This window comes from Furipterus horrens, unplaced genomic scaffold, assembly GCF_987537825.1.
Source record: "Furipterus horrens unplaced genomic scaffold, mFurHor1.1.pri manual_scaffold_10, whole genome shotgun sequence".
In the NCBI taxonomy this organism is placed as follows: Eukaryota; Metazoa; Chordata; class Mammalia; order Chiroptera; family Furipteridae; genus Furipterus; species Furipterus horrens.
In genome coordinates, this window is record NW_028327180.1 from 86,009,814 (window position 1) to 86,026,642 (window position 16,829).

At 42.8% G+C, this 16,829-nt stretch overlaps 1 protein-coding gene across 4 annotated transcripts in view; it reads right to left on the minus strand.

Annotated features, from left to right (window-relative positions):
• Window positions 1–1,083: 1,083 nt before the first annotated feature.
• Window positions 1,084–16,829, minus strand: part of GEMIN5 (gem nuclear organelle associated protein 5) — a 36,255-nt gene continuing 20,509 nt past the window's right edge. For 2 of the 4 annotated variants that reach the window (XM_090288484.1, XM_090288482.1), the window contains exons 18-28: window positions 16,618–16,740; window positions 15,323–15,418; window positions 14,737–14,874; window positions 13,579–13,726; window positions 9,964–10,083; window positions 9,284–9,494; window positions 7,543–7,797; window positions 5,936–6,098; window positions 4,864–5,353; window positions 3,583–3,679; window positions 1,084–2,998 (exon numbers count right to left, since the gene is read on the minus strand). In XM_090288484.1, coding sequence (XP_090144610.1) covers window positions 2,831–2,998; window positions 3,583–3,679; window positions 4,864–5,353; window positions 5,936–6,098; window positions 7,543–7,797; window positions 9,284–9,494; window positions 9,964–10,083; window positions 13,579–13,726; window positions 14,737–14,874; window positions 15,323–15,418; window positions 16,618–16,740 — 2,009 coding nt within the window. In that variant the 3' untranslated portion in view covers window positions 1,084–2,830. Of the gene's footprint in view, window positions 2,999–3,582; window positions 3,680–4,863; window positions 5,354–5,935; window positions 6,099–7,542; window positions 7,798–9,283; window positions 9,495–9,963; window positions 10,084–13,578; window positions 13,727–14,736; window positions 14,875–15,322; window positions 15,422–16,617; window positions 16,741–16,829 lie in introns of all 4 variants that reach the window. The other 2 variants (XM_090288483.1, XM_090288481.1) reach the window with 1 other exon arrangement.

Here is a 16,829-nt window from a genome sequence, read left to right on the forward strand (position 1 = left end):
ATTAACATGCTAAAGGAAGGGCGCAAGTCCCGTAGAACTGGCAGGAACTTGGCCTTTTGTATGTGTGAGCGTGTGTAGGGCAGTGTGAGTGGTTATACGCAGAAGGGGATGCTCCTGAAGAGTAACCAGGAGAATGCCAACTATGGGTATAACCACTCCTCCACATACACTGCCGAATGCATTGAATTCGAGTTCTAACCCAGTAAGGCTGCAGACCAACCGCAAGCTTTGTTGTCAGCTAGTGCTGGTGTGAATGAACTCAGTTTAGAATCCTCTTAAGTACAGGCTATTGGTGAGTATTCTTTCAGTTTCAGAGTTTATGCAGTCAGTAAGTTTCCACTAGACATTCTCTCAATGCACATGTGAGACCTTGTGAGGAGGTGCTGGGGCTAAAACAGCACATGGAAAGTCTATTCTCATTAGTTTGCAATCTCCCTGTGTTACCAGACAGTAAATAGTTAAAAATAGTTTGTGAACTGTGAAGTATAGGACACTGAGGTCCCTGAGTTGGAGGTTCAGGGATAGTCTTTTTGGAGAAAGGACTTGGAAGCTGAGAGCTAAGAGCTGAGTTAAGAGTGGGTCAGGCAGAGAACACGGGCAGAACCCGAGATGACATGGGGACTTACTTGGTGGGTTCCAGCAGCTACGAGACCGGTGTGGCTATAATCTAGAAGCAAGGATGACAGTATCTTGACAGATGACCAGGAGGTAAAGGCTGGGATCCAGCAGGACCTCATAAGCCACATTCAAGATTATCTTTTTTCCAGGAGCAATGGGAAACTACTGACTTGTTTTTAAAACCAGGATATTGACAAGATTTAATGTGCAATTTAGAAGAGTCATTGGTATGTAAAAAATGAAAAATGGAGAATTATTAGGCAAGCGCATATGGAGACATTGGGAGGTGAACGCAGTCATCCCGGTAAGAGGATGGTGGTTTGTATCAGATACTGTAAAAATTACTTTGGATGGGGTAAAGGACTAAAACTTATTCATTAGTTACTTGGTGATATATTTTATCCAGTCAGAAAGCTTGAGTGAACTCGGTGCTTTGGCTTTTGGAGGTTCTGATAATTACAGAGATAGAAATAAAAACCATTTATTCAAATTAGAATAGCTCGAGTACATTCTATAATACTGGAACGAGGTGTTTGGAAGGGAATGGAGTTGTGCCATTTCTATTATGCTATTGGGTAGTTTTACCGCTTAGTTGTCAAATAGTAATTCTTTTCTTACCAAAGTAGTAATAGAGGAGTGTGCAGGATTCTTTCACCGACAGGCGATGGTTTAGGTAAACCACAACGTTTAGAATTTTTACTTGAGTAATACATACTGCTCTTTACTCAAGTGGAAGGGAGTGTTTTTCCATCTCTGCAAGCAAAGCATTTGTTCATTTTAGCAAAGACTGTAGAACTGGCATCAGTTGTCCACTTAATCATGCCTGTTTACATCTTTGCTACCAGGAAGATTCTCCCACCCCTACTAACAACCATATTCTTTCTCGAGTTCATGTAACTGCATAAAGGACTATGAGGATCAGTGTTTCCACTTTTGAGTTTACCATTTTTAAATTCTAAAGATACATCTTAAAAAGGAAACAAAACAAACACAAAACCCCAGTAAGTCACATCCTTTGAAATTGCTTCTCAAAACGTTTTCCTTCCTAGAGAGTTCCCGTTAGTGAATTTCATTATTGCTGGCAACGATAATCCCAACCCTAGGAAGAAATTGGAAAATAAACTAGACACTCAGGCAGAAAAGTCTTCACAATGAATTCTAAAAGAAAATAGTTCAATTATTGGGGAAGAGTGCTTCCTCTCAACCCCACCCAACTAATTGGCAAGCCCTGGCAACTGGGATATTACAGGAACATGTACTCCCGACCTTATTCAACTATTTCTGTAACCAAAGAGAAGAACAGACCTCAAGAATGCTTATTAGCCAAAACAAACAGACACAAATAAAATAAGGATTTGTAATTAAATAGTATGCAGGGTCCCATTATACAATGATCCAAAAGTCAGTGTCCAATGATCCAAAACTTACACAAAATTAGGAAGCAATACGCATTTTTCTTCGAAGATCATCCGTGGCTTCAGTCTAATTCTCAAAGGGTCCTGTGATCCAAAAAAGATTAGGAACAACTGAAACAGTAATTTCTTCCTGAGCTATTTGGTCACCTTTAAAACTGAGGGGATAAGACACATTTGAGTTACTTGTTCTTTTAACACTTTAGTAAGTGATTCGTTCAAATAAGCAATTACATGAAACAATAAACCAAATTTTTGACCTCAGGTTCAGACAGAGGGTAAAGAGTCAACATGATGCGTGAGGCCTATTTCACAAGCAGTAGAAGTAGTAGTAGCAGAGTAGAAGGGGAGAGTCCAAGTTAACAAAAACAAATTAAAAGATGATACCAGTAGTCATAAACTGCAGCAATTCTATCCTGAACAAGAATGACATATTTACGATCAGGGGAAGCATTTATAAAGGTAGCTTGTGTATAAGAACATACCACTTTGGGTGATTAAAAGTTTCTCCTCTTTGGTGAAACCTACATAAGGCTCTAGAGATGACCAACAATCACTCTTGCAGGTGTTACTTCTAATAACTACTGCTGACTTTTGATGATCCTTCAGTAGGAAACCACAACTGAGTCCAAAGTGAGATTCTACTGTGTCTAAGGGTATAGTTAATTCAAACTTGACCCTCTTTTCGTATTGTTTGGATCACTGCAAAAACATCTAGGATCAGAGCGAATGTCTGGCAGAGGTGAAGGGTGTCAGACGTTTTGAATTTGGCACAGTTTATCTTAGAGGTCCTTGAAAGTTCACGTGCAGAAGGTCTGGCAGTATCTTTGGTAAACTTTAGTATTGCCGTATTTCTGAAGGAGCTCTTGGGCCTGTCCCTGCATTTCCTGGGTCACGTGGCCAGGACACTGGGACTGGATGTGAAGCAGGACGAGGCAGCACTCCAGCACATCTGGGAAGGGCCAGGTCTGAAAGATGGCAAGAAAATGAAACAACGAAGCATTTGCAGAAGAGGCACAAACACCTGCAAAGCAGGCCCCTGTAACTCGAAGTCTCATCTACTGCCCCTTCTCAGGTGCAGGCGAACCATTTCTCGTACAGTATCTTGTTCTTCCTCAGTTACTCTGTGCAGAGATGGTACGCCAACCCGGATGGCTACTGGGATGTCCTCTGACAAATACAGTCTAATCCTCTAGAGCTCTACTCTCATTAATTTAAAAGGAGATGCTTCTGTTATTACTAGGGTCACATCCAAATACACCTATTTGCAAGCTATCAAATACATGGCACCAATCTTAATTTTACTTTACTTTCCAATTACAAAATTTGTTAGCTTTCTCTGAAGACTGAGGTTTAGAATTGCTTGTTTGTCAATAATTCTACTCTCACAAAACATTTTAGCTAACCAAAGACGACTGGACCCTAAAATTTTAAGCACATACCAATGCATGCAGATTTCAAAAACTGAACAGAAAGTAGATGACCTTAAAGAATTTGGTGTAGTCAGTTGATAACAAAGTAATTTTACCAAACACACTGCTATAAGTCTTACCTTAACACTCTCAGGAAACTTAGTTATTCTCTCATTCGCCTCCGTAAGCCTTTTGGTTAATTCAGGCAGAGAAACTGGCTCATTTTTTGCTTCTTTACTAGTAAATATAATAATAAAAAGTATAAGTCATATGTCTTACCCTGGGTAACTGCTAACTCTTATCTGTAAATAAAACTTCTTTGTCACCTGGGTCTTTATCTCCCATCTTTAAGTATAAAGTTCAAGAGAAGGCAATTTAATGTGATATATGAAGTTTACAAAATGCAGTATTATTCCTTATCATTTCCTAAATCCCCACTTCTCAGACAGAGCTCCAATGAAAATATAGGACCCTTCGGGACTCAGCCTGCAGCCAAGGGCAGAGGGCCTCGATTTATTCAGGAGTGGTTAGACTGACCTGGGGCTCTTCCCCATGCAGTGTGTGGATGTACACTCTTCTGGGAAGAGTGTGTTAAGCTTCTCAACGGGGTTCTGTGGTCCAGAGATTAAGAGCTGCTGGGTTAGAGAACTTCCCAGTGTGTTTCTTGTTATTAAAACCAAACCTGAAGCTGCTTAGAGTGTGGTAGCTTATTGGAGAAGTAACTCAAAACTCTGACTCAGAATTTCAATGGGAGTATTTTTAGAGCAAGAAATAGAAGGGCTTCAAAGCTTCTTAATTTTAATTTTTTAAGTTAGTAATAATAACTAAGTTTATCAACTGTTCTAGTGACTTTTAGGCTCGGTGCTGGAGGACGTAAGGTAAAAGGCTCTCATCATAATAACCAATCAATAACTGTCAGTCACTGCAAACACCACAGCAAAGTGTGTGGTGGTAATACAAGCCCTACAGTGCCTGGTGGCGGGCTACTGTCATCCATCTGGTCCCTGTTCTCCTTGGAAGTGATTAGGATGCTAGAGTATTACAATCACTCGGAATTTTCTCACTACCTTCTTTTGCATTTTTTGTGAGAGTGCAGAACAACTGAAAACCAGTGGTTTTCATTAATGATGCAATAATACAACTCATTTTACATGACCGAATTTTTTTGGAATCTACTCATTGCACCAGAGGAGGACTTTACTGTATTATTGTTATTACCGTCTGCAAGGTAGGAGCTGGCACTCCCAGTTACAGACCAAGGAACTACAGGTCAGAGACACTAACTTGCCTGAGGTCACCTAACAGGGCTACAGTACGTTGCTTCCAAGTGTCCTGAGCAGCTCATCATGTACTGGTTTTCATCTGACTGAATGAGTCCAGCAGGGTATTTTTATTCCATTTTGTACTGACTTGGCACTTACCCTTGGCTCTGAGGACTAGAGAGGGCCTGTTCTGTTTCCTGCTCAGGGTCATTTTTATCAGGACCATTTGCTGTGGATTTACAGAGCTCACTCTTCTGGTGCTGGCGGATCATTTCTGCCAAGGTCTCGTGCACTTCAGCAACAGTTCTCCGTGAGTGTTGGAGACTGGCATGCTTTTCTGAGAAGAGCTCCTTACAAGCGCTCAGCACTCGCTCACTTTCTTCTAATTCTGGAGGCCTGCTTGGCCCCGGCTGAGAGACTTGGGGGTCACTTTCTTCAGGGCTGGCATCGTCCGGCTGCTGGCTTTGTTCAGGAGAGGTTGTCCTTCTGGGAGCAGCCATTGCGCAGACACTGGATTCGGGGCAAGGCCCGGAGATAGACCACCAGAATTCATACAGACGTCCATAAACAAAAAAGGCCTGCAAGCTTTTGAACGCTGGTGTGGCAGGGGACTGACAGTCGCCCAGCTTCTCTCTCAGGTAGTCACAGCCTAGGAGAAGAAGAAAAGCACTTAGGGTTGTGCATTTCTTTATCTGCCAGAAATCTGGCTTCCTACCTGCATGTCGTTTCCTTTCACCTAAGAGGCAGACTCCAAGGAAAAGGACAGCATCAATCCACGGGACCACATGCCTTCCACCAAACGCCAGCCAAAGCTAAACATTTCTTGGCTTAGAACAATGTTCTTGTTGCTACAGGCTACGGGTCAGTCAAAGCACGATAGTAAAAGTATTCAATCTGTTCGGCTGAAGGCTCTGGGATCCTACTGTGTTTGTGAGAAAAATTAGTGATTTAGTTCAGTGACTAATGATGCAGCTCAAGGAATGTCTGTCTTTCATTGTGCTCCTCCAGTCTCATGGGTACAATGCTATTTTGCGCGCTCTTAAACTGTGTGCAGGGGAATATGTAGGAGGCAGTAAGGTAGGCAGGGCCAGGTAAAGGAAAGCAGTGCCGTCGTTCCGGCTACCTCTTAGGCATCTAGGGAAGAGAATTCAAACTTCCTACTGAATGACACAACTGGCCTAAAACCTCTACACTCCCAGTGCCTTCCCATCGTGGGTGTGGGGTCATTTACCCTCAGGAAGAAAGGCTGAGTGCACTTCCTGCATGATGGTGAAGTTCCCCGAGTCGTAGCTCCGGACCACAGCCCGGAGCAGTGCTTCCACAGCCTTGTCCCAGGAGGCCACCTGCTGGCTCAGCACTGCCAACGTCAGGTCATGGCAAATGTGAAGCAGGAGCTGGAGGGAGAAGCCAGAGTCTCAGTTAAACATCTGCCCATAGAAAGCACCGGGACGACACCAGACACGTTTCTGTTAACGGCACTTGGACAGAAGCACACAGTCCACATTTAAGAAAGGTCCTCCTTCCACCATCCATTTTTGCCTTCCCATCTGAAACTTGCCTAAGTGCAAAGCAACATATACCGTGAGTTAAAGTCTGCTCACATAAGAAACACCCTGACATTTGCATTTAGTTAGAACAAAAACTGAGCTTCTGGAACTAAAAGCTGTAACTTAAAAACAATAACAAGCAAACCTAGGGTATAATTTAAAAGTTTTATCAATTTTAGTGAGGAATTTGACAAGTTTTGGCAAATATCTATATCTATCTATCTATCTATATATATATACATACTATAACTACAACCAATATCAAGACACAGGACATTTTCATCGTTGTAAAATATTCCCATCTGTCCTTTTGTAGTCAAAGTCGCCACTCCCCACCCCCGATCTGATTTTTTTCCACTATAATTCTGTCTCTTCTAGAATTCATGTAAATGGAACTGTAGAGTATGTACAGGTGCTTTCTGTCTTGGTTCTTTCACTTACAATGCTTTTGAGATTCACCGATGACGTTTGTGCACCAGTAATTGGGTCCTGTTTATTGCTGCACAGTACAGTGTCCACTGTATGGCTTATGCCACAGCTTGGACATCCACTCACCAGCTAATGGACATTTGTGTCGTTTCTGGTTTGGGGCTGTTGTGAACGAATTTTGTTTCTTTTAGTGAAATATCGAGGCAGTGGCACTACTGGGTCATTGGGCACTTGGTACCATTTAAGGAAGTCTCGTTCATCAATAATATAATAATGTTCTTTTACTTTTAAAAGAGAAAGTAGATAAATCGGGCTACAGTCATAGGATAGGTAGACTAGTTGTAATGAATCAATTTGATCTCTTTGCGTCAACCAGGATAGATTTTACAAACAACGGTCACTGCAGTAGCAAGGCACAAACCAACATATGTGGTCTGACACGGGCTGCCTCTGGCGCCTGGGCTAGGCCAGGGGAACGGAACTGAGGGGTGGGAAACGAATGACCTCAACTGGGCTGAAAACCAAAAGAAAATACAAAACAAAGCCCCAAAATACTATGAAACAAAAGTGACAAAATGTGAACATTTGTTCATTTTGGTTGATGAGTACTGACATTATTCTCTGTGCTTTTCTGTTTTTAGACCTCTTTTTCTCTTTTAAGAGGGAATGCTGATGTAAATCTAACTTCAGAGCTAAGGGGCTTCAGTTAGTCTAAAGGGATCTTTTCCGGTTGCCTGGGGCTGCCTTAGTCTTTTCTGAAATGCAGAGTGGCACTGCACTTGTTTCCTTATCATACTATGCATGGATTAAGGCATTCTTACAACTGAGTGATTAACAGCAGAAGCTCCTGCAGACGGGGTACCTGTTTGGAGGGAGTGTTATTTGTAGCAGATGGGTACTCGATACTTTGCAGCTGCTGAAATGCGGCCTGATACTGCTCTGGGGTGTCCAGGCCGAAGGCACTTTTCCATATGGCAGTCACCCTCTCTGTGAGGGGCCCTTCGGTGTCTGTGGACCAGGCGTTGTAAGAAGAGGAAGAGCTTTTGCCCTCCGATAGCTGCCTCTCCTCTTGTTGCTTAGAGAGTAGTTCAAGAAGGCAAAACACCAGTCTCTGACCCTGGAATCCAACAACAAAGGAGAGGAACCATCATGCAAGGAAAGTGCTGATTATCTAGACAGCTTCCCTAAGTTTCTCCCAGTATCCCCCTTTACATCTGTAGCGGCCATACCCCCTTAGTGGGCTGCTTGCCCAACGTGAGTCATGCATAAGGGGGAAAAGAGGTGCTCTAGCAGACAGATTCTCCAGATGCCTTTTGGAGGAATTCCTATCCATACCCTTGGAATCCAAACAACCACTTTTTATAACATGGAGTCCCGATGACAGCCTTACCCACTACAACTTAAGCCACATGCAGATTAGCCAAGATTTTGTGCCCGGCTCATCCAGGTCTCTCCCCTGCCCAAATTTGAGATTAAGGATTGCAGAGGAGAGCCCAATGGGCAGAAGGTGCTGGAGCAGATAAACTGTGTATTTCTGAGCCGGGGCAGGAGTTAGGGGCCACGTCCAAATAGGCTTCACAGAGGGAGGTGGCTGCAAGGGAACGGAAACACAGAGAGAGGCCTGGAAAAGTCTTTATTTTTGCTGGGCTCTAATTTGCCATGAGGTTCCTTGTGTACCCCTACTGTTTTCTCAGTTAAGCTTGGGAAGGGCTCTGCTCCGCACCACCAGAATAGCCCATGTCGTAACATTTAGCATAAACTTAGAGGTTTACTTGGTTTAGTAACGACGCTGTTTAGGAGGAAAAAGAGAAATAGCTAAATGACTATTCCAGAAACTTAGTTGCGGATAAATTAAAACCTCTAGATTTGGTCACTTTGTAAGTAACATAACAAGTGACACTATCTTTGAGAGTGTGCTCCTTTTGCAAGCTTTTTCATTTCACAGTTCCCAGCTAGCTACCTCCTTACCTAGCGTTTTTCTTGGGCTTGGAATATTCAGCTGGGAACTACTGTTAGGCTCTGTTACTCCACAAGGGAAAGAGGAACTGAAAAAAGTTCACATTAGTATCTGACAAAGCAAAGCCATCTAACACAGACCAAATTGTTTTGTATTTTGGAAACAAGGTGAGTGTGCTGCAGCTTCTATAGTAACCTAAATTTTGATGTGTCTTCATTGGCAGGGGAAGTTACTCATTTTCAACCTGGGACAAAATGTTTAACGGAACGTTTTGGTTTTGCTACACTTCTGTAAGGCATAGAGCTGAAGAGGGACGCTATAGGCAGAGCGCCATCCCTCTTCGGTGATGTGCTGAGGACAGCAATGACCAGGCACTAGACTGCCAGCCCGGAGAGGGGCTGAGCTGACTAGTCTATTCTCGGATGTTGTACACAAACCAATGCGCAATGGGAAGTAGTGTGAATAACCACATTATCTCCTGCTCTGCGTATGGCAACTGACAAACCACAGTACCTTGGTGGGATAGTATGTCCAGGATACCTGCCAAATCAGTACAGCTTGTGCAACTGGGTTATTCATTTGGAGTTCGAGGAGAAAAGGATCTAGGGCCCCTCTTAAATATCACGAGATGCAATAACAGACTGACCTTCAGACTTTCATGGAGCTGCAGGGCTTCCTGGGCTCCCACCCAGTTCCTGGCCAGAAGAAGCTCTTGGGCACATCTGAGAGCCAGGGAAGCAGACAACTCATCCTCTCCCACGATTGAAGCCAACTCTGCGGCTGTTCTAAGTGATGCTGCATCCCCCTTTTTGGCCAAAACTTTGGCTGCATCATAAGCGGAAGCAGCTCCTAAATAGCTACAATACAAAAGAAAACTCGAACAGATTGTCATAGATCTGCTCCTCCCCAGAGGGTCAAATTATTTCTTTCTGTTGGTTTTTCCGTGCCTCATGTGCCTTCCTGTGGTCCCAGGTGTGTCTGCCTTTGGCTAGAGTCCAGCACAGCAGACAGTGAGACAGCATCGTATGGGTTAAGGACATAAAGGAATCTCAATATCGGCTGAACTGAACCCCAGCAAAGGAGTTACTCTCTCCCATTTTTCTTATCTGATAGTATAAGACATCCCTAGAAAAAGGTTTAATTTCTTACTGCTACTGGGGTTTCCTGAACAGTTATGGTGGTAGATCTTGAGTCTTACAGAACCGGGTTTAATACACATATGCTTTTTCATTTTCTAGTCACTTTACCTCCATTTCTAAGCTGATCATTTTTATTCTTATCCTGTTCTTCTGTGTCTGGGTGCACTCCTGTCTCTGTGAGGCTTACCATTTGGCTGCCACGGCATAATGGCCATCTTTTTCAAGGACGGCTCCCCAGCTGAGGTACAGGTCCTTCAGGACTGGGTCCTCTGGGCGCAGCCGGGCCTTGGCGACTGCAATGGCCTCCCTAGAGGCAAGAGCACATGATTAGCCAATCTGTAAAGGCTTCTCTTTTAAGGGGCCCCAAGGAGGGGTTGCAGAATAGGATAAGCTGTTCCTTCTGTATTGTTCCAACTTATTGTAAAAAACTGTGTTCCTGCATACACGGGAAGCTAAAACCACATGCTGCGCTCAATTCTTCTCCCAGGTCAGCTGTTCTGTGGATTCCTGGGGGTCCCCAAGGCTGTCTCAGAAGGTTGAGGTCAAAACTATTTTAGCCCTGACTGGTGTGGCTGAAGTGGATTGGGCGTCATCCCACAAACCAAAAGGTTATCGGTTCGATTCCTGGTGAGGGCACATGCCTGGTTGCAGGCCAGGACCCCGGTTGGGAAAGTGCAAGAAGCAACTGATCGATTTTTCTCTCACACAGTGATGTTTCTCTCCCTCTCTTTCTCCCTCCCTCCCCTTTTCTCTAAAAATAAATAAATAAAACCTTAAAAAAAAAATCCTTACCTGAGGATATGTTTATTGATTTTGGAGAGAAAGGGGGAGGGGAGTAGAGAGAGAGAAAAATATCCGTGTAAGAAACTGATCAGTTGCTCCCTGTATGTACCCTGACTGGGGATCGAACCTGCAGCCTTTTTGGAGTATGGGACGATGCTCCAGCCAGCTGAGCCACATGGCCAGGACAAGCCCATGCCTTTTAAATATTCTGTGTGACAAAGCGGGAAGGGCATCTTGTATCTTTGCTGCATCCCGAAGTATGATGGTTGACTCTAGGAAAAAGTTGTATGAATGAATTGTAAGCTGAACTAGCTGCTTTTTTGTTCATGAAACCTCACTGTTTCTTGAAAGAATGACTACTAAACAAATGTCTTTAGCAGACTTTTTCTCCAAAATGAACAAAACAAGCCTGTTCCTTCACAGAGAACAACCAAAAGTAATGTTTGAGCTTTCAAGAGAAAGTTAAAATTTTAAAAACTTGTGCCTGCCACTGTGGGTTTGACAGCTTCCTCAACTTTAAAGATGTTTCTGATGAGCCTGATGGTGATACTAAGGAATGTGATCTTTTTTGATATTTTATAATGAAACTTTGTTAGAATTTGGAGGATCGTATAACTCAGTGAACTAATATATTCCAAATGAAATAAAACTTCTGAGTTGTAGGAACCTGATAAGAGTCAAGGGACCAGAATTAACCCTCCTGCCAAAAACTGGATAAAGTATGTATGAAACAACTGTTTTCAGATACTGGGCACCAGGCAGTGCAGGATTATCATCCGGAGAGAAGGGAACCAATGATATGAGCACTGTCATGGCTCCTTAAAGCCACCTACCCACAGGCAGAACCTCAGCGGTCTCACTGAGCTGAGGAGAGGAACTAACTGGAATTTGAGGGGACAGGAAGAAGCTGTCCAGAGAAAGAGCACCAGAACTCTGTTTAGGGATCCCATTGAGTCTTCGCACGTGTAGGAAATTCATTAAGGCTGGACAAAGAACAATCAGGGAATAATTCCTAGAGCTCACTCAGGGCTTGGAGACTTTTGAGTTTTGACCAGCCCAGCATACAAGACATTCAGGAAAGACACCAGAAGGCAGAAGGGCAAACTAATTCCAGAGTATGGATTTTTCTAAACCTGCTTCAAAATAAGCCATGAAAAGATCAACACTCTAAAGAAAGGCAAATGAAAAGAGGATAAACAGTCTCACCAAGCCATCATCTCAAATGGCTGAAAATCAGTGACGGGGAAAGTACTAACAACAGAGAAAAAAAGCCATAGTTCCTATGTTACAAAAATAAGTGGAAGATGAAGAGGGCAAAGTCAGTCAAATATATGGTAATGGCAGGAAGCTGGAGTACACAAAGGAGTATACAGATGCTGTATTATAAAGTTGTACAACTGAAATTTTTATAATGGTAGCAACCAATGTTATCCCAATACATTTAACTTAAATAAGAATAAAAGCACCCTGGCTGTTGTGACTCAGTGGATTGAGCGCCGGCCTGCGAACCAAAGGATCACTGGTTTGATTTCCAGTCAGGGCACATGCCTGGGTTGCAGGCCAGGTCCCCATTTGGGGGTATACAAGAGGCAACCACAGATTGATGTTTCTCCCTCCCTTCCCCACTTTCTAAGAATAAATAAATAAAAATCTTAAAAAAAAAAAAAAGAATAAATGCTGTTGAGACAAGTCAAAAATGATGCAAACCAAGAGAAAATGGAATGACAGCTTTGAAGTGCTGATAGACAAAAATTGCTGATGGGATTTGTCATCAGCAGAACTACACTACAGAAAAGCTTTGAAGTTCTTCAGGTGAAGAAAGAATTGATAGCAACTGGAAACTTTGATCTACATAAGAGGATGAAAAATACTGGAAATAAGTATGTGAGCAAATATAAAAAAGTTTTAAAATGACTAAAAAACTTCAACAGTAGAAAGGACAGGAGGAAGGAAAGAAAAACAATGTATACATGAAGTGGTACAATATTATTTGAAGGTAAACTGTGATAAATTGCTTACCCAAAACCCTCGAATAACCATTAAAAAACAAAGGAATATAGCTAATAAACCAGTATTAGATGCTAAAATAAACAAATAAATAATATTTAGTTGATCCAAAATAAAGCAGTAGAAGAAGAAATGAACAAATAACAGATGGGACAAACAGCAAGATGGGCGATTTAAATCAATCATACCAATATTTACATTAAGTGTAAATGGCTAAACATTCCAATTAAAAGGAAGAGACTATAATACTGGACAAAACACAAGATCCACTTATATGATGTCTATAAGAAATACTTTGCTCCTTTTGTCTGTTGGTATTTACATATATAGTCATGTGTCATATAACAATGTTTCAGTCAACGACATACCATATATATGATGGTGGTCCCATAAGATTATAATGGACTGGAAAAATTCTTATTGCCTAGTGACATCGTAGCCATTATAAAGTCATAACACAATGCATCTCTCACATGTTTGTGGTGAGACTGGTATAAACAAACCTACTGCACTGCCAGTTGTATAAAAGTCTATCAATCTCAGGAGAGTGGTTATTTCTAGAGAAGGGATGAGGACAGAATTGGGGACAAGCAATTCAACTGAATCTGGAACATTATACTTAGAAAACAAACAAACTGGGGCATCTGGAGAGCTTTTGCGGTGGCTAGGAGATTGTCTCTTCGTATGTGGAGCTTAAAAAGGGAGCTCCTCTTTCAGTAATTCATTAAGCTCTTCATTTGTCTTATGCTGTCTTCTCTATTTGTGTTGAAGTTAACACACATAGTAAGTTTACCAAAGTAAAGTTTAAAAGAGACCAGTGGCATATATTGATAAAAGTTAACATTTGTTAAATAGAGGTGGCAGGTGCACTGATGCTTGGTAAGCTAGTATATCTGTATTTATGTGTGTTTCACATGTGTGTTCACCACGAAGGTTTGATACGAGAGCTGTTAAGTAGATTAATTTCACATTACGCCCAACTGTTGGCTCAGTTTGTCAGGGGTTCACAGACCTGTAGAAATGGTTTGACTTGAGCAGTTCCACAGCTTCGTACACTTTGTGGATAGAAAGCAGGTGGGAGGCAGCCTTGACGTACTGATCCTGAAAACAAAGCTGTTTGGCAAACGCCTCCACGGCCCACAGCCACACGCGGTAGCCAGCTTAAAAGGGAAGAAGGGAAAGAAAAACAGTGGTTAAATGGGAAGCAGGTTTAAGGGGGGAGAAAGCATGTACACCTGTACATTTGGGTTGAAAATATCTTTTCAGTCGCTGTATTAAGCAGAAAATTTAGGTAACTCAGTCGCCATTATAGATCATTTGCTTCCCCTCCCCCTCCCCACACCCACATTTTGAAACATAAACTGTTGGATTATGTGATACACACACAATTCAAGAGAGAAAAGGTATGGAAGTCAGGAGAGCAGTGGCCCTCGTTGGGGGTGTGAACACTGACTGAAATAGAGCACGAAGGAAGCTACCGATGCTGGTTCCTGATAGGGGTGCTGGGTACAAGGGTGCATTCAGTTTGTGAGATCCATGTTATACGCATGACCTTTGTACTTCCTGTGTGTGGGTGTGTATGAATATGTGTGCGTGTGTAGCATACTTGAATAAAAAGCTAAAAATCCAGGCATGGCATAAAGGTCTCCCTGTTCTCCTGGCCCCCTCCCACCCGTCTCATCCACATTCCTTTCCCTAGAGACAGTCATTATGAGTTATTTTGGAAACCTTTGGAATTATAGTCTATGAATATACAGCCACACATGTATAAGTACGAATGACAGAGTATTAAATAACTGTTGCGCATCTATACCTTGCTTCTTTTCGCTTACTGCTCTGGAGTTCTGGTCCATATTGGAATGTACCGAGCTGCCTCATTCTTTTGGTATCTGTAGGAGTTTCTACTGCATAGATGTAACCAGCGTCTTATTAATGAACACAGAATCTGTTGCGATCTTTTGTTATCATACACAATGCTGCAACAATAGTCTGTGAATATCTGTCATTTTGCATGTGTGAGTACAGTTCCATTCCTACAGCTGGAATGGCTGACTCAAGGGGGATGTGCATTTTAAACATATTAGTTGTGGCCAAACTGCCCTTCAAGACACTGGCCATCATTAGTGGACATATGCTAGAGATGACAGAGCTTTTGTTGAAAAGAACATACCGACTGGCGCCATAGCCACGAGATTGTCTGTCAGCTCCCCTCTCTCTGCTGCAGTCTGGAGAACACCTTTGAGGTCTCCTTTCCAAAGCATGAGCTGGTGAAATAACTCAGGGTGGCCATTTTCCAAGTGCCCCTTTCCTGTTGGGAGGAGAGAGAGTTTGGAAGGTGCCTCAGGAACATCTGTCTACACAAGCGTCTACAGAAAGGCAGGACGGGAGTGAGGGGCAGACTCTAGAACACGTCGTCACTCACGGATGGGTAAGTCACTGCCCAGAGTTCACAGAGGGGCCTGAGCCCACTCAGTCACTTGTCCCCTCACTCTCTCTGTCACTCGGAGTGAACACTGTGTGGTTAGAGTCCTGTGACAGACGCATGGGAGCTGTGTGCATGCAAACCGGGGAGCTCAAAACCTAGTTAGCTGACGTGTAAAACTAACCATTCCAAGGCCACAGGATGGCAGCCATAAGAGACGTACATACAGGGCTTCAGGGAACGGGGACGTCTGCAATAGTGTCAACAACAAAAATAAAGAAAAGCACCAGGGAAGCCTCGAGACGGAGGCACGGTGTTGATGGACCCGCCTCACCTTCAGCCTCCATCATTCGGTACAGGGTGGCCCTGTCTGTGAACAGCCCCAGGTGGACTCTTCCCTCTAGGTCAGCAGACACGTCCTCACTTAGCTCTGCTAATTCAAAAAAGACAAAATAATCAGATGAGGTGATTATATAGGTTACTGTTTTTTGTCTAATTACTTCTGAATGTTACGGCCAGAACGCCAGTTTCAGACCCTGAGAGTCCATGGCCTCGCTTACTCTAACAGAGACCCTGCTGGTTGCGAAGGCAGCAAAATATGAGAATATTGCCTGTTTGTTAAGCTTAGCTTGAGCCAACCCAACGAGACAATTTAGTTTGCTCTAAGAAACATTTTGGGGTGGGTGGGGGAGAAAGGAATGTAAAGAGTTAACCCAAAATTCAACATGTATTTAAATGCAGTTTAAACCAAAACATTAAAAAAAAAAAAATCAAAAACAAAAACAACAAAAACAAAAACAAACTCACAAGGAAATGTCCTTAATGTTCACTAGGATCTACCACAAAGGGATTCAAAATTCATTCTGTTTTTTAAAAAATCAACTGAGTAATTTTCCGATAAGGAAGATATGTAAAACTATATGGTTAATTGTATAAGTTACTGAACGTTATCACAAAGTTCCAAAAAGAGGGCTCTGTCTATAATAAGAGCATAAAATATCTCTGGAGGGAGACAAGAACCTGGTAACAGGGTGGCCTTGGGGGTGAAACAGAAGAGTGGGTGTTAGGGGTAGGAGGGAGTTTCACTTTCTTCTAATACTGTTTGAATCTCACTTTATCATGTACATCCCTTTTCAACGTGTAAAATTCAAAATTAAAAAATATAATTGCTCCAATATCAAAATAACAGGCATTAGATGAGAGCTTTGAAAAAATTAAAACCATAAAACCTTCTGTAAACAAAAACTTCCGTTAGTTTTTCTTAAAGGAACTGCCATATTATGGTATATTTGCATAAGCACGTCATTTTGTTTCTACATGACGACACTGTTGATTCATGCTGAGCTATTTAAGCCCGCATACCAACTCCAGCACAGGGACGGCTGGGAGCAGCCTGACTTACAACAGTACAGCAGAGCGTCAGGCATCAGAGGCCCCGAGGGGCGCTGACGGTGGGTCAGCAAAGGGAGTCTGGCAGTGCGATGTGGGAGACGAGAGGTTGGAGAAGAATCCAGAAATACAAAGAAGCTTGGACATCTGCTGGCATATCCGTTCAACACATAAACAAGCACCTGTTGTGTGCCAGTTCCCAGAAGACTACGGCTGGGCCAGGGAAGTGGATTTTTGTACCTTTGGCGTATTTCGCAGTTGCCAGTACCAGACAGTCCTGATGAAGCTCGTCTTTGGACCTGTGGTCCAGGCTTGTACTCAGGGGAAGTATGAGACGGGCTTTTCTCTTCTTGACCAAGGCCTCTGAAATGTAGCAGAAGTACAGGCTGTCTAAAGAAGAGCTGATCAGAAACACGAAACTGAGTGCCCCTGTGTGAATGTAACCTACTGGA